Source organism: Athene cunicularia, assembly GCF_003259725.1.
Source record: "Athene cunicularia isolate RWA chromosome Z unlocalized genomic scaffold, athCun1 chrZ_part3, whole genome shotgun sequence".
Taxonomy (NCBI): domain Eukaryota; kingdom Metazoa; phylum Chordata; class Aves; order Strigiformes; family Strigidae; genus Athene; species Athene cunicularia.
The window spans coordinates 7,044,044-7,066,618 of NW_020799144.1; the positions used below are offsets into that span (position 1 = coordinate 7,044,044).

The 22,575-nt window shown below is 34.7% G+C and overlaps 1 protein-coding gene across 1 annotated transcript in view; it reads right to left on the minus strand.

Annotated features, from left to right (window-relative positions):
• Positions 1–22,575, minus strand: part of SHOC1 (shortage in chiasmata 1) — a 55,908-nt gene that overhangs the window by 29,390 nt on the left and 3,943 nt on the right. The window contains exons 3-12 of the mRNA XM_026866494.1: positions 21,933–22,014; positions 16,092–16,279; positions 12,599–12,761; positions 10,582–10,684; positions 9,748–9,904; positions 8,323–8,430; positions 4,834–4,963; positions 3,866–3,960; positions 2,630–2,872; positions 102–560 (exon numbers count right to left, since the gene is read on the minus strand). Coding sequence (XP_026722295.1) covers positions 102–560; positions 2,630–2,872; positions 3,866–3,960; positions 4,834–4,963; positions 8,323–8,430; positions 9,748–9,904; positions 10,582–10,684; positions 12,599–12,761; positions 16,092–16,279; positions 21,933–22,014 — 1,728 coding nt within the window. The remainder of the gene's footprint in view (positions 1–101; positions 561–2,629; positions 2,873–3,865; positions 3,961–4,833; positions 4,964–8,322; positions 8,431–9,747; positions 9,905–10,581; positions 10,685–12,598; positions 12,762–16,091; positions 16,280–21,932; positions 22,015–22,575) is intronic.

Consider the following 22,575-nt stretch of genomic DNA (forward strand, 5'->3'; position numbering starts at 1 on the left):
CCCGCCCCTAAATCTACAGTATGAACTAACATCTATTGTAACTGGTATAAAAGAGCAGAATTAAACTTGAAAAAATGGCAGAAAAAAAATGGTTCACATACCTTTTTCAGGACTCTTTCCATCACCATTTTCCTCTATTTGGGTGAGTGTATATTTAGATCTGAGCATGATAAAGTTGCTCAGATCAGAATCATCATTGTCCCAATTTGTAGCAAGTGCAGATGATGCAGGCTTTTGACTACTGGATGAGTTGTCTTCTTCAGAAGACACATCTTTACAGCTGACTGATTCAGATGATTGGGGGGGTTTCTTTCCTTGGTTTAAGAAATAAATTGCCTCTTCTACCTTATTCTTTTTTATACTTCCTTCAGTAAGCTCTTCCCCAGGTGTATTTGTACTGTGAATTTTGGCAGATGATGCAGCACTCACATGCAGGGCAAAGTACTGCTTCTGAATATGTGGCGACATGTAAGGATTAATTACTTCATTTGACCAATGATTTTCAACAGCAAGCAGCTCCTGGTTTGTCACAGAATTCTTATCCTTATCTTCAAGCCATCCTAAAATATAAATTTTAATTTATTTGCTGCAACATAGATTTTTTTTTCTTTTCATTCTCCTGGTTAGAGTTAACTACTTTGGATAAATTGCAGAGAAATTATTTTTTTATTTCTTATTTCTGCCTTACAAGTTCATTAGAATCCACTTGTACTGTACTTGTACTGATCAGTCCTAAGTAAAAATGTACAGTGCTGAAAAACAGAAGGCCATGTGACTGTTTGGAGAATAGAATTATAGAACCATTCAGATTGGAAAAGACCCTTGGGATCATCGAGTCCAACCACCAGCCCTACTCTACAAAGTTCTCCCATACACCATATCCCCCAACAGCTCATCTATTAATAAACGACGCTTAAACACATCCAGGGATGGTGACTCCACCACCTCCCTGGACAGCCTATTCCACTATCTGACCACTCCTTCTGTGAAATTTTTTTCCCAATGTCCAGTCTAAGCCTCCCCTGTTGCAGTTTAAAGCCATTCCCCCTTGCTCTGTCACTAATCACCTGTGAGAGGAGACCAGCACCAACCTCTCTACAATGTCCTTTCAGGGAGCTGTAGAGAGTGATGAGGTCTCCCCTCAGCTTTCTCTTCCTCACACTAAACTGTCCCAGCTCCTTCAATCTCTCCTCACAGGATTTATTCTCCAGGCCTTTCACCAGCTTCGTTGCCCTCTCCACTCCAGGTGTGGCCTCACCAGAGTACAGGGGAACCATCACCTCCCTACTTCTGCTGGTCACACTATTTCTAATACAAGCCAGGATGCCGTTGGCTTTCTTGGCCACCTGAGTACACTGCTGGCTAATGTTCAGCTGCTTGTCAATGAGAACCCCCAGATCCTTCTCTAGCTACACCTCCCCAAGCCTGTAGCAATACATGAGGTTGTTGTTGCAAAAGTGCAGGACTTGTTGAAGCTCATCCCATTAATGTTGTCCCACTGATCCAATCTATCCAAGTCTCTCTGTAGAGCCTCCCTATCCTCATGCAGATCGACATTCCCACTTAACTTGGTGTCATCTGGGAATTTACTGAAAATACACTCTATGTCCGTATCATCAATAAATATGTTGAACATAAATGGTCCCAACACTGAGCATTGAGGAACACCACTTGTGACCGCTGCCAGCTGTATTTAGCTCCATTGACCACAAGTTTTAACCATCTGCATGGTGTTGACTGGTGTTAGATTTCTAGGAAGTGGGATGCCACACATTTCATTAGAAAGATTGAAAGATTAACATACTTTTTTATTTTAGGAAAAAAAAAAGAAGCATGCAACTAGCTCCCTCTAAAGATGTGCTTCACTAGGACTGCAATTTCTTGCAATACTGCTGCACATCCATATTAAACACAGTAGCTAAAACTTTATGATATGTAAAAAGCAGTTAAATGGAAATGTTCTTTCATGAGCAGTGCCTATTTGTTTCACAATATATCACGTTACTGTCAGTCATTCAAGTTCTACAACCACAATTGGTGCCTTGCACTCAGGCTGTAGTTATATGATAAAATTCAAATAACTCTTTCAATTCTCTGTTTAAGTTTGATTACAAGTATACATAATGGTCCATGAGAAATTCTGAATGTTATGATTTGTTCACATTGAAACCATAGCCAGCATTAAAAAATCCCTCTGAATAGCACCACAGAATAAAACATTTTCACTGTAACATACTCTCTTCATTTATCTTCTGCAGATAGAACTATATTAATATTTGCTTTATTAAAATATTCCTATGCAAAATTACTATTTGTTAAGAAATCTCCTGTATGAAGTCATTTTATTAAAAACAGTATGGCTGGTGGATGCTACTTTTCGTCTGAACATTAATAGAAAAGATAACTTTGTCTAGTTAAACACTTTTTTTCCTACAATTTGTTCTAAGCTTGTGAAAGTACACCTTAATTGTAGTAGTGCTGCTACTTCATATTGTTATAAAACATTTTGTTCTTGAGAATAAGAAATCTTCCATTTTCTTCTGGAGGTATGTAACCGTCACTGATTCTCTATTAAAGTACCTATCTTTGCCTTTTTATCACTTTTTTTTTAAAAAAAGAAGATACTTACTTTCTAACTGATATGATGTAAACTGTGTGAATGTTTCTACTTCTGCAGAAAGCAAACTGTTTGCATTCCTGGCATCCATGTTTAATTGCTCCAAAGTTTCTATGGAGAGTGGATTTAAACCCAAATGAAGCCACCAGCCCTCCTCTAGAGAGCTAAGCATTGGTGCTTCTACCTCAACTCGCAGCATTTCCTTCAGCTCAGTGAGAGAATGAGGCTGATATGCAAGTTTAACAGTCGTATGCTCTACAAAAAACAAAAATCAATGTATAATATTCATAGTCCAGAAATACAAAAACAGAATGTAATTTTGGAAATGAAAGCTCCCAAGTACCGATGATCTACTACAGAATATCCATCGTTTATACTTCCATTTGTAACTCGGTGTCCATTAATAGACTTCATAGCAAAGTAGTCTGTTACCAGAGCAAGTGTGCTTTTTATTCATTGAATGTATGACTAAGGGGGGGTTTAAATTTTTTTCACCTCTAATAACCTGTAGCTGCAGTACTAAAGTTACAAATTATCTTGTTAGTTATCCCTGAGTTTACTTGTCATGCTTACGAAGACTTGTCATAATCCTTACCTGACAAAAAAATGAACTTAATGAGTAATGAGCCTACCATGCATTATTCTCACCTATAAATGAATACAAATTAATTGGATATCATAACACAACTTAATCCTGAGACTTGTAAAATGAAGGCAAATAAGATAAAAGAACAGTGGTAATTCTGGTGTTGTCAGAAATAACCTGCAACTTATTTTAGTTTTGTATTTTGCTTCCTAACATGAACTCTGCTCTTGTCAAGTTAATATTTTCCATTAAAAACACTCTTCTATTGATTTATATATATATTTTGAAATGTTTTTTAAGGGAAAATAGCACTTACAAAAGCATTCAACAGATTACTAAATTTCAATTACCACGATTATTGAATATGATTAGCACTAGTGAGCTGAACATTTTCATAATGAAATAAAACTCTTACTTCATTAAAATTACCTCCATATAAGGATATATGACATACCAAATTCTATGTTGCCTAAATGTACCTTTTATATGTACTAAAAGAATCAGACAATCCAAAATTCAGAGGGTTACATTAACTGGATAAACTTTACTGGCTCAAAAGATGTGCTCTGTAATATAACTTCATCCTTTTTGCTGTATTTTCTCCATGTACATGAAACTCCTCAACATCAATTAGAAATTGATCGTCAATTAGAAATCCTTACCAATAAACAAAAGAGACCTCATATTATCCCGATACTTCTCTGATTGCCATATGAAATATTCTAGGTATTCCCTAGAAGGCTCTGTAATCAAAATACTAAGAAGAACATGAAAAAAGACTTGGAGGCATGAAGTTTAACAGCATTATCTGTTGAATTTTGATTTATACAAAACTACCTTTTAAAGATCTACTTTCTCTCTAAATTTTCAGTTCATTCATTCATTCATTCATTCATTCACTCATTCATTAAAATTCCTTCTTGTCTGCATAGAGGGTCGTTTACTGTAAAACCATGGTGAACAGGAAGGAGTGAGAGAAGCTATCAAGGCTGGTTCACAAAGTAAAGTGGCACTGAATGAGAATTCTATCTAGATTGTTGTTCCCTCATGAAAAGGATATTTGAATTCTTCACACATATGGGAGAAAGATAGCAAGTCAAAAAATGCTCATCTCGAAAACAAGATAAGAAGGAAAGGATGAAGCCATCTTGATCCTATGTCAGCAAGGAAAGGCTTTAATTCTATTGTTGATGGATGTCCCCAAAACACAGACAATACTTTCTTCCTGTATCTCTTCTGGAGATCTCTTCTGTAGGTGATGCTCAACATTATGTGTTTGCCATATGTATAAATACACACATACAAACTTGCTATATACATAAATAATTATAAATAAATATTTACATTGCCTACTCCAAAAAGGAGATTGGATTTTCAGGCTATTAATTCCCCCAGGAGAAAGGTCTACAGTAGCAACTCTCATTTCCTTTTTAAAGCTCCTTTGAAAAGCCACAGATACAGACCATGCACTCTGTTCACTCTTTCATGCAAAACACAAAATGTATGCAGCTATCTCAAAGAACACAACTACCAATTCAAATATAGGCCAAAGTTATTTTTTTCACTAATTTGGAGGATTTATTATTTGGATGATTTATGACAGGATTTATTACTACAAAGTTGTTGTTACCTGTTACCACAAAGAGGAATATGTTCTTCTCGAAGTCCTGTCCACAGAAAATTAACCCATGATCTTTGCTGTCTGCATGGAGGAGTTAAAGGTACTTCCATTTTGTCTTTCAGATATGGAACGTATTTAGCTGGAAATTGCATAAAGCCAAAACAAAAATTAAAAAATCTAAATGCCCAAGTTACTTTTGAATGAAACACACATACTGAGAAATTTTACACCATTAAAGTTTTGGATTAAAATATATTTTCATGGGACAATTCACTATTTAAGCAAAATCCAAATACTTCACATATAATTTCCAGACAGTTTGGGGATAATAATGTCTAGATTACATTCCTTTACTCATGTAGTAACTACATGTAATGTAGTTCTGGATACATACTCTTCCCATGTAAAATGATTATTATGATTAAATCACCAGGTACTATGGCTGAGGTTTTCATATTAAGTGTTCATCCCTGCTGGCCACCTTAGTTTTCACATAAATTAAATTAATTAGATGGAAGAGAGACTCCAGACAGTATTATGATGGCTATAAGATTCAGATGAATGGACTCAGGAACTTCAGAAACAGTCAGGATTTTAAAGACAAAATTACTATTTCAAGCAGAATTAGTACTCATTGTAATTTCTAGGAGTGACCACTGAAATTAATTAATCACTAATGTTTTTAAAGCAGTATACAAACAAATCTGGCATGTTAAAAGTTCCCTGCAAGTCACTTTTCACGTCCTTTTTTTTTCCTCAATCATATTAAATGTGGACATTTTAATGGACTATTGTTTTTATTCAAACCTAATAAGGAATTTGCAACTTCATTTTGGTGTCATTCCATAAAAATCAGCAGTTCACATGATTGTCCTGGCATTCATCTCTCTGGCCTTCCTCCAACAGTATTTGTTGTTAAGCTTGACCAGAAAGTAGAGGTCACAAAAACCATACTTCCTCATGTTCTGTAAAAACTAACAGCCAGAAAAATAAGTGTCTCCATAAGGAAAAACACTTGTAACAAATTTCCTATTAATTCCAACAGGCAGTAAGCAGCTGCAGTCACCATACAGAGTGTTTGGCCAACTGGCACACAGCAGGCTATGAATCAACCACCTGCCCAGCTGCTTACAGCTGCTCCTTGTCCAACCTAACAAGCAGACTGTAGAGCAGGAAGAGCAGGAAGGAAAAAGGACAGTGTCAGAAAGCTAAAGAATGTACAGTACATATTAGGGGGGGAAAAAAACGTAAGAAATAAAAATAGTTACAAAAGAAAGAAACACACTTCCAATCAGTATAATTTCTTTCCCATTTACTTAGAACAAAAAAAGCTCAGTGGACTTCTGCTGTGAACTTAGCTCACAAACTGTTGTGGTGAGAAACAAATTTAGCACTTTTCTTCGAACAGGACAGGACAAGCAAAAATCCCTGACATATCTAAAATCATATTATTTCACTTTGTGCAATAGTGTTCACATTCATTCTTGTCTAGTTATTTTTGCCTTTGAGACTGGAACATTTTAACCAGCTACATTAGTTAAACTCTGCCTACACACAGGGTGCCATTCCCCTTCTCAGAGTTTTAATGACTGAATGAATTCTCTAGTCTCTCAAGCCCTTTATCAATCCCCATAGCTAGCAGGAAAGGAAGATAAACAATTAAATATTTACAGAAAATGTCATTATGTATAACTCTCTTCTATGAGTTTAAGCAAACATACTTCACTTCTAGTAATCCATAAATAGCAAAATTAATTAGAAAGAGAAGACAGTAGGGTATCTCTGCTGAAATTTTACACCTGATACAGGAACTTCCATTAGCAAACAGTGTCTTAGCAGTGCATTAACAAGTTTGCAGGTAAGCTGTCTTGTGCCCCAATGATTGAATCCTGCCTGATTCAATGGCAGAGCTAAGCTAACAGCCTGGCAATAAAGGTTAATGTAATAATTTTCTTTTAAAAACAGTTCAACATGCTTTGACTACTCATCTACTCCAGAACAATGGGCAATATCCTAGATAAGATCATAGTCAACTTGTTATTGCTTTTGGGAGGAGGGTCCCAAAAAACTGCTCAGATCACCTAAATTCCTCCTGCTTATTGTAAGCTTTGGAAGTAAAGAGCAGTCAGATAGCTCACTAGATTCAGATTACAGTTAAACATGCAAGACAGTAGTCTCCAAATGGAAACTAAATTTAACTTTGTCTTGGTGGGACACGACATGGTGGCTTTGCCTTGAGCTTTTATATCAGACACTTTGAGCTGTTATGATTGCTCTTAACAAAACCCCACTACAATACAGTATCAGGAGTGTGATGCTATTAGCCTGAAGGGGGTAATAATCAATTCAGTTTAAATCATACTGAAACTAATCAAGACGAAGAGTCTTGGTCTGGAAAAAAAAAAAATCAGAATTTCTCAAGGACTTTAGTAACTGCTGGATAGAAAACTATCAAGTGAACGTGTACAGGAGGATAATAGTGCCACTGTCCAATGCGATGATGGATAGACTTTTCCCAAGATAGGACACACATTAGGATGAAAGGTACTGTGTTTATTAAAGTATTGCCACTCTGCCCATATCACATCTATTCGTAAATGTCACTCTTTGTGCAGGCTTCTCTGCATGAAATTAAAGGTGGAAAATGTCACCAGCACAGCCGGTTTTCTGCCTGTCTTAGCCAGCCAACATTAAGCTGTGAAAACAGTAGGGATGGCAAGAATATCCATTATTTTGAGAGGTTAGACCTGGAACCTGAAGAAACTTTAACTGAGGTTGGATAGTTAGTCTGAACAGTCAGACACCAAACCTGTCTGGCATTGGTATGCACTGTAACAAGCAAAACTTGACTGAGTTTTCAAGCTATTAAAGTTAGGTATGTATAAAGGATTTCCTGATGCCAGTGTAGGAGAAGCCAGATTCAACACACATATTAGCAAATATCCAACACTTTCAGTATATATCTGTAGAAAACAGCTCTGATGACTATGTGAGTTAACTCCTCGATGACACAGCACTACTGAACCATCTGCAAACCAAAACGTCTGCAGAAGAGTTTTGAACCTCTGGAAGTTATAAACTCAGTACTTCTCCCTGGATTGTACTCCATCAATCTCTTTTGAAAGCATTTATGTAAGACTTTAACAAGCTTTAAACTGTGCTCTTCGACTCAACAATTTTAATTAATCTGCCTTAACTTTCCTCTGCCCTCTGTGGGTAGATTGGTTGTTAGATAAAAAAATCTAAAAAGCTAAGCAAGTGTAAAAAGATACAGACACTACTCACAACCAAAAGCAACATAAAGGAACTTTAAAGTTGTTTGTGTTTAGCTTTTGATATTCTTGAAAGGAGTATGGCACTTTTGCCTGTTTATGGTGCAGGTTCAAAATAGTAGATTACACAAAGCAAACATTCTTATATCTAGATACTCTCAAGAACAGAAGATGCGTACAATCATTTGAAGAATTAATTTTAAGTATCACCCCTTGATCTTCCTACCTGACTCACAGCATTCCAACATACTTCTGCTATTACTGGAGTAAACCTCTTGTGGCATGGGACAGTACTTGGACATTTCTAATTTGTATGTAATTTCTGCTTTGAGATCTGAAAATGGATTTTAAAAAGTGCCATAAATTAACCATTTATTCCTTTTTACTATCAAAGCAATTTCTTCCTGAATCTCCATAATATATTAAATTACAGTTATGCTTAGTGAAAAAAACACTGTAGCTGATCAGAGCAGTGCTCAGTCTCATCCCTTAAAGGTGCCAGAAAAATAATACAATATTGTATAGTCACTATCTGAACTTTCAAAGTTCTTACAACTACAGTGATGTGATTTCTGGAACAAATAGGTAGCCTAAATGTAGTTTACCAGGAGCTTGTGTATGTAGATTCTCTTGCTACTAAAAAGGACTAAAAGGGGACAAAAAAGAATAATAGGTTGACATCTGTGTAAAAAATCCTCAAACCTCTGCAGTGGAGGTCAGGTCATTCAGCTTGGCACATGGCACATAGGTTGTGACATACAAAACATATCAGAGGAATGCACATGAGACTGCCTTAGTCAAAAATACACTTTTAAAAGTTTTGTTTCTATCTTCAGTAAGAGACTGGATTACTCCTCCAAACTGCTGTCCGATCAGAGACAGAATTCAGCACACACCCTCCACATTATGAAGCATGGATCTTGCTTCAAGCTGCTTCCTGTCCACCCAAGAAGTGGTTTTTCTCACTTGTTAGCCAAAACCAATGGGAACTGGTTTTTAATCAAAATAAAAAATCAGACACTGTCTCTTTTTTTTTTTTAACTACACAAAATACTGTCATAGGTATCAATCTAATAACAGTCGTTAAATTTGTACTTATCTGTAGTATAAAAGCATTTAGTAACTTTTCTTAAATTTCTTTAAATAAATTACTACTGTCATTTTAAAATATTCCTGTTATTCATGGAATACGCAACCCTTTTTTCCCCCCAATCTGCTTTTGTGCTTGCAACTACAATGTAATATAACCAATTTTTATGGTATGACTGTATTGCATATAATTCTCATAAGGATGTCTCTGAAAGTAAATTTAATTACAGATAAGAAAACATAATACTACATTATTATATGAACACATGGTAGACTGGATATCATAAATCACAGCTCATGTTACATTTGTTTCCAAGATTACAACACACAACCATGGATTGAAGCAAATGGCAAACAGTTCGCTTCCCCTTGGCTACTTGAGGAGACATTTCTAACACTCAGAAATTTGGCTATAGCACAGTTTGCAGTCTCATACAGAGAAATGCTCATTTGATAGGCTGTCATGTGTTTAAGTGAAATGAATATAAAAGAGATAGATTCTGTTAAACGTGTGTAAATTAAAGGAAAATCAGGTTAAGCATTTAAGAAAACCAACCCTCACCTTCTTTGATCACCTCTTTGCACATGTCCTCATCAGCAATAATTTCTGGAGCTAAATTTAACAACTCTTTCACTTCCAAGTATGATGGAATCTTAACAGAATCTGATCTGCCATTGCTGGGTTGGCAGAATTCTAACTCAACAGGTAACATGAAATACTGAAAAATATTAATCACGACAGAATTATAAGTAAATTTCCTTTCATGTTACTGTAGACAAAGCTTTTTCAAAATCCCGAAACAGCTTAGTTCTGGACCAATCTAAGAGCTTTTAGGAAAGAAGCCATATGATATTTACACAGTATGCACAAAGCTTTGTTCAATACAAAGGAAAAAAAATAACATTACAGTATTTCACATTGAGATAGTGGAGTATAAATAGTGAACCCAAACTTCCAGTTCACAATCAAGTAAAATCCTAATTTATTTCACTGAAAGTTTGTTTTCTAGAATTTTAAAAAATAGAGCAAAAATTAGATTTGACTTCTAAAAAACAAAGCCAAGCTGGCCCCCCAAATCCTGGAACATGCCATGGAACTTTCCCTTTTCTATGCACACATAATGGCTTCTTGTTTTGGTTCACTTTTATTCTTAGTGTAACAGTACCTACATAAAACTGCCAACACATCAAGTTCCAGAATAAACAACTGATCAGAAGATCCTAACAACAGCATCCAAGAATTAAAAGAACCACAAATGATACGTGTTGTCTAATCCAGTAAATATGAAGGCTACAAATACTTATTAAGTATGAAAATAATTCAACAAAATTACTTGCACGCATAACATAAAGCAATCACTAATATAATATTTAGTAAGAAACAACATGCTGATACCTCTTCATTTTTTGCAGATATGGTACAGAAGCTTTCTTTAATCTCCTGTAATTCTTTTTTAGTCTTTTCCATCACCATTTCATTTTGGAAAGTCAAACATTCCCTGCAAAAGATCATAAAATAAAGCAAGTGACTTCTTTGTATTACATCATATGTAAGAGTGAGTCTTAGCAGTAGATTTGATAGCCATATACCTGGCAAAAGTTATTTTTTTCTAAACCCATGCTTTTCTAGGAGAGCAATTCCAAGGGATACTGTACCAATCTGTGTAATTAACTGAAATTATTTTTCAAAAAATAGTACATTATATGCAGAGTAGAACCACTTGATATTAGGATCTGCCTTAAAAATGGTACAGAAAAAAAAATGAACATATTAAAATTGTTCATCATCTCAACACGTTGTTTTGTTCATCAAGTCCCAACAAGTGAAAATGCTTTCTGCAAAAGCTGCAGACCTAATTTTCTTCTAATGTCAAGTTTTTCTGCTACATACAGAAAATTTATGCAATCTGTATACATACATTTATGCAATCTGTAACACTGACATTATTTATCTTTTGTCACATTTCATTTCTATTTCAGGAATGACCCAGCACCAAAGAAGGCAGAGTGTGTTCACTATTCAGTGAAATAAAAACTAAAAGTATGCTCCCTGGTTTAACTGAAAAACTTTTAAAATGCCAAGAAATAAAACTCAGGAATGAGGCTAGTACTTGCCTTGTAAACTAAGGATACAAGCAGAACAGGGATGAAGATTTTCAAGTAGAGGGTAACCTTTCATCAAGCTTTCCCCTCATGGCCATTACAGGCACTAGATCTATGACTTTTTAGGGGTATAGCTTCCTCATCAGTCCCTGACACCAGTGTTTTCCTGAAGGAATAGTTTAGACTGAGGAGTATAAATTGTTCCACATGTAGCCTTGGGATGCTCACTGCATTTTAAGTAGAAGTCTGTCTAATTGTATTTCCTTGTTTAAATACATCTCCCTGTGTGCTCCACTAGGAAATTTGGACTCCAACCTTCAAAAGGCTGGCAGATTTGCTAGTAAACTGTGGATCGGCAGGTCAGAGATGTTTCTGTAAAGGTTCACACTAGCATTTTTTTTGTTCCTATGATTGGTATTTCTGAAAGTCATTGCAGAATTTGGATCATGTTGTCTTCACTGGATACACACAGTACTCACACATGCACATAGTTTTATGCATAAGACTCACTGCAAGATCAGGACTCATGTTTGAAAAAACAGGCAAACAACCCCACTCCTCCCTGTTCTGTTACTATAATATATAGGTACAGTTAAAAGAGTTAAAATCCTCTTTGCCTTCCTTGTGAATCATGCAAACCTATGTAGTGCAAAGGAAGCTACACAGGTCATCCAGACATGAGGTAAACCAGTGCAAAATTTACCCAGACTTCATGAATGTATACAGAAGAATATATTTACATAATACTAGGCACATTCTTAATACAACGCACACCTGTTTCAATGTAACAGTTGTTCAAATTCCTGACAGAAGACATCATTCAATTAAATTCAATCAACCTAGCAATATGAAAGTGAGCAAAAACATAATAGTTAATATTTGAACTTTACAGTTCAGCAGGGTAACCACAAGGATTTACTGACAGCATGACTGAGAGGAGAGAAAGGAGGAACATGGAAGCATGTGTAAAATCCTTGCCTAACTAAGTTTAGTTTTTACTGACAGGGAATTGGTCAGAGGGAGGATTAGGTCCATTAAAGATGGAATTTTTTTCAGTATTCCAAAACTAAAGCCTGAGCACACTTCACACTTACAGAATGAAAAACTGATTTAATTTATCCAGTTTTTTTAAATAACGCATATAAATTTCATCCTACTCATTTTTTCATAAGAAAAAAACCTGAAGTCTTTAACTGCTGCAGATATAAATTAGTTAAAAAGTTAACATACAACAGAAGATGTTAAAATGTTAATGGCATTACACACAGACTATTATTTATGTCTAGTATTATAGAACAATTTATAGATACCTGAAAACATTCTCTTCTGTTAAATTTTGTCCATCAGAATCTAAAAGGGGATCTTTCACTAAAAGAAATTGCAGTCTGCTCAGAAGCACAGATGAAGTAGGCAGATTTTTATGAAAATTTTCAAGATTATCAATAAAAACAAGTTCTTCTTCCATACATAAATCTGAAGAAAATAAGAAAAAATACATTAACAAACAATAACATAATAAGAAATATCAGAATAAAGAGAATGGTTGAGCAACTCTGGAATGCTACAAATGTCAGCAAAACAATTAATTTCTTTTTACTTTAAGTATTTTAGGATTTTTAAACTTTAAATGCAAGAAAGCCTAGATTCCCCATGGTTCACGTGATAAGCTTTCGGTTTCTTTTGCTTTTTCTTTTGTCTTATATAACACCTGTTAAAAAGAAAAGGTACTTTGTTTTCATTCCCTTGTTTGCATTATAAAGTATGATGAAGGAACTTTTGAGGTAGCTTTTGTCTGAGAAATTTAGTTCAGTGCCGTTTTTAATGTAGAAATGAGGCACTCTCTCCATAAACATCTAAACCTAAATGCAAATGCTTTAATTCTGAAGCAACAAAAAAATTAGTTACAAAATGAGCAGACAAAAAATATAGGTTACAAATTACTGTAATATCAAGAAAGATATTATGGACCTTAATTTCTTTTGAATTGAGACTACTACTCTGTGAGACAGACCTGATGCAGTAATCACAACTATTTGATGCAATCATTTATATTTACAATATGATATACAGAAATACATATACACAGCTATTATACATATATATTACATATAGAAGGGAAAAGAAATTTCTTTGTTCTTCTTCCTTAATTTTTACTAACTTCCACCTCCTCCTTCCTACATCACTCTTTCATTCCCTGCATGACTCCCTATCTGTAATAACCCTCCTTTTCTTCCTAGTGGTTGGAAATGATAGATACTGATTTATTTTCCCCGCAAACTGTTTTATGCTCTTAACACAAACAGATCCCCATAAAGAAATACATCAATTAAGAAATAAATGTTTCTTTATAAAATGAGATTAACAGTTCAGGAGAGGCTACCAAAGCTTCTAATAGCATATAATGATTAAAGTACCTCCAATAAATAATTGACAGATTTCTGATACAATTTACACAATCCCTGATCTATTCTTCCTTTCCTTCAGGCCACCAGGAAAACAAAGTAGGAAACACCTCAATATTCGGGCAGATAGTGGTTGCAAAATTAGTAGTAAAACAAATCAGAAAAAAAAGACTGCTTCAATGACATAAACTTGATCATGCTGTTCTCAAATAATATATAATTTAATTTTTGTTAATTCAAATAAAGCAAGATAACTCCTAACATCCTAACAGCAAATCAGTCAGATGAGGCACATTTTATACCCTTGATCTGCATTTATTATCCCAATTTAGGTACAGTTTTAATGATATTTTATTATATTCATTTGTATTGTATCATTCTAAGTGGCTCTAGGACTTAAAGTGAATGAAAAAAGGAGGTTTATTTCAACTAATCTCATTATTCTAATTTGATTCAAATATTTTAATTAATGCACTTTTTATTCATTTTAACATGTAAACCTGTTACTCCCCACCTCAAGGAAAGCATGCCCATGTAAGTATGCATTTATGCATTTACTGAAGTGCCCTCCTGAAGTGGAAAAGATGCAATCCCATACATAACTGTTTTCTAATACAGAATTTGGAGACATAGGCAGTCTGAAATTCACAAATCCCAGTGTTTGAAATCCATCAGAACTGAACTGAGTTGCCACTTTGTGGTTTCAGGAAGTACAATTCCACATTTTTTAATGTGCTTACTTTTCAGAATTGCAACTTGAACGCAGTATCATCACTTTCTTTGATTCAGTAATTTCTGATCATCAGTGCACTTAAGAACTTTAATAAACTTCAGCATGTGCTTCCATACTTTATCAGTCAGGAGCAAGTACTCTGTTCATGTTTGAATGGGGGTTTCACTGGCAGTGCCATCATGTGCTAGTGTAAAATTAGTGCTGTTCAGTTTAACGGTACGAATATGGTTGTCACTCCACTGTGACCTCTTTCTCATAATAGACAGATTATGCAAAACAGAAACCCTTTGACAACATGCCAAATATTTAAAATTTGTTTATAATCTAACATAAATCTTATGTAATTGGGAAGAAGATTAGAACTCTACAGTTACTGACTAAACCAAATTAAGTTCTTAACTTTTCCATTCAATGTGCTTCATATTTCACAGGTTTTAACCTTCTTACCGTTTTCCTCTGCTATAGTCCAATAATAATTCACTAGATACGTTTTAAATGTGTGCATAAGCTATTACACTAAACTTCACAACCTTATTTAAAACTTTTTTGCTTTAAACAAGAACCTTTAAATACTACAGCTGTTGATGAGTATTATATGCCTTATTTTTTTTATTACACCCTAAAAAGTGAAATGACTGAAGAAATCGAATTTGTTCTCTGAAAGGAAGAACAGGGTTACATTAACAGAAATAACTGTGAAAAATTTTAATACAAACTGGTAGAAAAGAACTCCTGCATTAATAAAACAAGCTATTCAGAATTCAAATATAACCCTCCTCCATTGGAAGCACAGTATAGAGAACTTTATCAATTATTAAAACCTTTTGCCATATGCCACCTAACTTTGGAAAAAAAAATCAGGTTATTACTTAATCATATGAATTAAGATTACTGTCTTTCAATTATTAACTGCACTGTTGATACTATGTTCCCAGTAAATGTTATCCTGTACAATACTGTACCAAGAACCACCTGCCTCCTCTGTGTGACTGTGGAAAAAAGCTCTTAGTAAATGATTACATTACTTTCCTTTTCTAAAGTAATATAATTGACTGATACTGAAAAAAAACCCCACTGTATTGAAAAAATAAACCCGGTAGTTCAGAATAATAAATCATAATATACTTAAATCACTTTCTCAACATTTTCTTTTCTGTGATCAGTATTAATTATATTTATTAGGGCACTATTAATCATAAAATTTCAGAAAACACATAGGAATACTACCCAGTTTGAACTGCCTTCACCCCAGCAACAAAGCAGAAACTGCTTACTTCTCTCCTCCCTTGACATGGTAAAAGAACATACCACAAGAATCTAATTTTACTGAGGTACAAGGGATCATTAACATTTTATTCAATGCCTGATAAGATCTACTTATTGTGATACTTTTTGTCACCTTCTTCCTTATATCTGATCAGCCTGAAATTTCTTTTGGCTTGCATCTACCCTGAACTGTTAAGACAAGCTCTGCTTTGCCAGGGAACAAATCTCTCTTAAATGATTATAACCTGCAGTTGCAAAGGCTGTGTTCAGTGTCTGTGGATCATGCCCAGAAAATTATGGAAGTTAACAAGCTGACTCCATAAAAAGTTAGAAAACAGTGAATAAAAGTTTTATTCACTGAAAACAGTGAATAAAACATAAAACAGTTAGAAAACACTTTACCTTGCCATTGTTCTTTAAATTCAGTGGTGTAGTCAGTCTTTAAATATTTGTCCTGAGTGGATTCTTCCTTTAAAATATTTTTCCCAAGTAAAGGTCCTTCTATGTCAGTCTGAGAGCAGGGATTTGAACTTGGAATAATTTCTGTTAATTCATTACTAATCTGAAACTCTACAGAGGCAATAGGTTTCCTAAAAAGCAGGGAAAAAAAAATCTGATACTGAAGCTGTTGTAAAAGCACTGTCATAACTTCCCTGACTCCCAGTGAATCAGTAGCACTCAGAAAGATACTCTAAAAACTTTGATAATCACTGTATTCACTGAAGATGATTAGAAATTACAGAGTTGTTATCACTATTAACTAGTTCCATGGTCAAATTACATGTTTATTTCTTCCCCAAGAAAAAGGCCTTTAAGTTTACCCCCAGCATCAAATTGAACAAAAGGATAATGGCTGGAATAAAAGCATCAAAACTACTGATGTCATAACATTTATGACTAAAATTTGCTGATGGGTTAAAAATGTATAGTTGTGTTCCAAAAAATCACGCAGAAATTGCAAGTAACTGGAAGAGGGAAAAGACAGGATAAATGAAGAAACAAACCCACTTCATTTTCCTGCCACTTTTCATACTAATCTCAATGCTACTATTATTTGTCAGGAAAAGAAACTGTTTGCCAAATAAATAGCAAAATCATTTGACTACAGATAAAAAGAAAAAAAAAGGTAATCACAGTCCTGAGCTAATTATGCATCCAGACAAAATATCTGTATTGCTAATTTAAATATGGTCATGTTAACGCTATGTTATCGACATAAATTGACTGGAACAAGAAACTGACTCTGACTAATGAGTGCTGACTAATGACATTTCTGAAGATCCCAAATTCTCTGCTCATCTATACTGACTGAACTTAATATTCTAATTTCAGACAACTGATTTCTCAACCGTGCATCCTATTGATTTATTCAATTTTTTAATAATCCTTTGCATTAAACAGTCTTGCTATTGGCTAGCCATCTGGAGGTAATTCTCATAAATGGAATCAGTATAAAAGTGCACCTCTGAATATCAGTACAGACCTTCAGGTTTAGGCAGCAATAGTGAGGAATCTCTACCACACATTTTAAAAAAAAAAAAATCAAATATTTTACAATATTTTTTAGTATAGCTCAAAAGACAATTTTGAAACTACAAGTAGTATAATTCACAAGCAATAACTATGCAGCATTTATAATAATTAATGACCAAACTTTAACATGGCATAAGCTTTTGAAACTCCACAAACCTTAGAACACTGTGCCAAGTTACATGTGGGTCAACTTCACTGAAATCAATGGGTTTCCCTATAGTTTTATATATAGATCATGCTCATGTGAGTTGCTGATTTGAGACTACATGGGCCAGACTTTTCCAGAGTCAAGCCCTTGGTAAGGCTGCTCTAGAAAACAGTAAATATTCTAAATGATAGACTACTCTAAGTATGGAAACATATATTCAATCCATATAGCTATACTTGTACAGTGAACACACTACATTAGATTTAATGTATTTAGCTTCAATTAGGTCTTCACAATACGAAGTAAAACTTTCAGCAGTATGTTTGAAATGTGAGCAGTGGAGTCCCATCATCAAAATAAGGATGGCAATTAAGTGCATGTAATAAAGCTACTAAGGGGGTGTAGTCAACTAGGTTAATTGGCATTTTCTAGGAATTTTAGACTCTCTTCCTTATCTCCTTTCCTGACAGGTGTTTTTTCACTCCTGCCTAGGCAGCCTGTGTCTTCTCAGTGTTTTTCTCCCACTTGTTACTTGTCTTCTTTTTGTTTCTCAGTCTCTCCAAGGAGATACTAGGCTCCCTGGCACTTTGAACCAGTTTTTCATAACATGTCAGTCCACTTCACTGACCTCTATGATCAGTCATTCACACTTACACTCCCCACTGGCTTACATGAAGAACTTTCAGCAAAAAAATCACAAACCCAAACACCCCAAACTGACAAACTTATGTCAAAATATCACCTCTCTTAATCTAGTTACCTAGATTTTTAGACACACAGAAAAACAGAAAAATCTACACAAAGCCCATATTTAGTAGTAAAAACTTGTGCCTACTGGTAAAACAGACTAAAGTAATCTTCTGAGTAGAGTCTTAAAACACAATGTATTAAATCTTATGATAAACAATCCAAAGATACTAAACTCAGTTATAACCATATTACATACCAGCACATTCAAGACACACTTTAATAATTATTATGTCAAGCCATAAGTAAGCCTAGAATCTTTTAACTAGGCAGTTATACTTTTTTTCTACCACTCCAGGACTATAGGTTTCCAGTGAGCCATACTGAGCAGTGAACACTGTACTCCAGAAAGAATGCCTATCGTTAGTTCAAATGACAACAGCAGAGTGTATTTCTAACCATTTTTGAAAAGATTATAACATCTTGCTTATTTCCTGTAATCTTTCAACTATTAGAAATAAATTTACTTGTCATGCTATTCACCCCCTGTTCTTTACTAACACTAAATCTACTGAAAAACATTTACCATAGGTCCAATTTTAAATATCCAAAATGAACAACCTACTGTATTTACTGCTCACTCCTATCTCTCTACCGTGTGTGTTTCTTGCTTTGTAAATATATGGCAGTGTATTATGTTCCCCACCAGTAACACTGATAATGACTTTTGATGAAAGATGTGTATTAATACTCCTTAGTCTACTCCCAGGGAAACTAATATCCTAAAATATCCAAGTTAGTTAGATTCTTTCTAGTTACCTTAAACAGAATGCACTTGAAGAACCAGAAGCACAAATACATCCTTTCCTCCTAAGTTTAACTCCTTGCTCCTTATTTCCTTGTCTCCAATTTATTTTTCACTGGTACACAGACTAAACCCACTTAATTTTAAAACATATTAAGTGAAATAATCCCATATTTTTCTGTAACTGGAGTTTTAATACCTGCACTGATTTCCTCAGATTTATCTAGATGTTATGACTAACTTAAGTGCTAAAACAACAGGTAAAAGTAAATGCTGTTTGGTCTAATAAACTTTTTCATTCTTGTCATTTAATATCCTTTGAGATGGCATCTGACTGACTCTTGAATTGCTCACTGTTTATATCTAAACCACACTATGTCTTTAAACCAACTTCTTCAGTAATTTATTTTTCTGTTACTGTTATTAGTCTAGACATCTTCGGTGACATTTTCACATGGGTTTTGCGGCATCCTCACAATATTTATCACTGAAGGTGCAAAAATGATTATATTACATATAATAGCCTTATTTTTTTCAGAAGATGCACTATGTAATTTCAATTGTTCTTCAGTGCAGCTTTCATTATTAATCTAAACCAATAGTTCAAGCTCCTTATAAGGCAGAATCATTTCAGATGCAATTCATTTTGTAATTATAGTTTTGCCATAAAATCTTAAATAATTAAAAATGCAGTGGTGTACTGGTTACATTGATAGATGCTGGACTGAATTAAAACCTGAAAATATAATCAAGTGCTTCCAGTTCACAGGACCATAGAATCACAAAATGGTTGAGGTTGGAAGGCACGATGTTAGGGGAGAGTTAGGGCTTCAGGTCCAAACTTTTAAAAGTACTCAGACATTTCTTCACTTAGTACTGCAAGCCTGAGGACAAGAAGCAAAAGGGGGGCCTATACAGCTATAATAAAAGTCAGCCACTTCAACTGTTAGTTATCTGAACCCTAGAGAGACATGGAATGCCAAGAGGGTACTGGCTGTTAGGCCACAGAGAGCATTTCCCATCAACCCAAGAGAGGAGTGCAAGCACCACAGGAAAACCATTCAATTCTTCTACAAAGCCTTAGAAAATATTTGTCTCACCATTGTGTTCAGAAGGTAAAGAATAGTACTAGGGATCCAAAGGACAAAAACCTGAGAATATTTTCCAGTTATTTGTCGCTTTTCTTTTCTTTTTCATAAAAGAAAAGGCTAAGTTATGTTAAAAATTCCTGTCAAAATAATGTTCAAAATCACAAAGAAAGTCACTGAAATGTTAGAAAACCTTTAACTGGACTTTGACCTGACACTGTGCTATGCTCTACTGTGTTTGGTACTGTGTTATGTGTACTGTGTTTGGTAAAGCTGTGATCATAATTATTTTTTTTTTCCAAAATCTTCTGGTTGACTGAGTAATAAAAATTGTTCAATGCTATTATCTTCACTATTGAGCATATGGCTGTAGGCCATTTAACAAAACCCAAGTTGAATACAAATACACTGTCTTGGATATTTCTAATAGCACTGTGAGAAAAACAGAAAATGAAGACATTAATATTCACAAGATTCCCATAAAAATGCTATTATCATAATCTACATTCTCTAGAGTAAATCCATGATACTCATGCTGGGTGCCAATCTAAGACATCAAATTCCTAGTCTGAATTTCAAAGTATTTGGCATTTTTCCATGTTAAAGCATTAGTATTCTCCCATCAACTTCAGTTATGAGCACTCATCTTCTTCAAGTCTGCCAGAAATAAGAGGAGCACATTCATTGGCTAACTGCAGAGTTGTTGGTTCAAATGATGTCCAAATCACACAGGAGTTCTGACAAAGCCAAAACCAGAATCAGTTCCCCAGGCAGCATTTGACTTCCTTAACCAAGCTCCAGGAACTACATAACACTAGAAAAACACAATCTCTGTAGAGTCTATTATGATTATTAACTAATAATTGAAGAATTACACAGAAGAGCACCAGGAGGGTTAACTGTCCTTTCAAATTAAGGGTAAAGACTTTTTTTTTCTCCAGAAAACTTCCCATTATGTGCTTTTTATTCTAGCTTTCTTCTCCTGCAGTCACTATGTTTTTGAACAACTATGCACTCCCTTTTCATGCAGTACCACTTCTACAGGAAAAACACCACCCCGTTGCTGAAACAGAGGCCAGCTTTCACAGACAGCCACATGATTCTCTGCACAGCCTTGATTCACTCTATCAGCTTGATCATTTCTGTACCATGAATGAGCAGAGGGTTTTGCTGAAAAGATAGCATGTAGCAATGCTATTAAAGACTGCATCATAGTGAAATCACAGAGGAGTGCCACTGTAAGGTACTGGCAACCCTGGTGCTGTCATTTTCTATACAGGATTACTTAATTCTCCAACTACAGATATTCTTCACAACCATTTCTTTATGCATATTTGAAACATAGATTTTAGACTGGCCAGTAAAAGCACAAATGTAATTTATCCATTTCTTTCACACTGATGATTGAGAGCAGAAATGCACACAATTCACTGGTTTTGCAGAACCATAATTTTCATTTCTTATGTATGCTGTAAAGGCCACGTTGCAAACCTGTTTTTAAAATGAACTCTATTTCAGAGTTCATTTGATACATTTTTACTTTATAAAAATAATTTAAAAATAAATACATCTGTCTTCATATGCATTAATACAAGTTTGACTTACAGCTGCCTTTTATACCTTCTCAAAGATTTATAAATACTCTTCTTTGAATAGCTTCATCTACAGTTATGAGAGATAACTGTCTTGGGGAGAGGGGGGGAAATGTCCTCATGGTTTATATTCATGTTCATGCACAGATTTCAGATAATTTCTCCAATGCCACAAATAGATTACACAACCGTTACAAAAATTAGATAAAAGAAGCAGAGGACTCCATAAAAAGCCATCTTTAAGCTATGTGCTACAGTTTATAGCTCCAGTGCATTGTACACTTGCAACTGTCAGAAAACGTTTCCATATTGTGTTATCATCATTAGCTTCTGATCACAAAGTACCTGAATGATATCAAAGGAATCATATATGTTTTTAAGATTACTGACTTTTCCAGGAAATCCTCCACAGATAGACTTTTCTTCCATTGATCCAATACCGAAATAGTGATCATGTTCTGTGTTGAAGTAACTTAGACAAAAAGAGAGAAAAAGAATCACACAGAAAATATTTTTATTTGTACGTATTGATCTAACCATTGCAGAGGCTAATCAAACTTTACACAAGATGTACAGAAGAAACAATGCTTTCAGTTTCCATTAGCAAAAGTAAATACAAATACACCAGAAAGATGCAAATACTTTTATATATATGTTTACCTCTATGCTTGGAACCCCCCAGTTTTTTCCCCATCTTAAAACCTCAGCATCATCTTTCAAACCTCTCCCAACTAATCAGATTCAGAATTTTATTTACCTCTGATCATTGCTTTTCTTCCATAACCACATGTCCAGACAGGAAGTTTTCCAGAGATTTCTACAAACTAATTAAGTAGCACCCTCATTTATGGTGGCATATACAAGTATCTATCACTCATTTGTTTCCACTTAAGCAATCAACATGTTCTATCTTCAAGAGCTATATGAACTGACATACTGCTACTTCCGGAAATATTTTTTTTTAACCAGATTTAGCCTAATATGCACAAACACAAGCTTTTCCTTTAATCCACAGTAAATCTAAACTAAAATT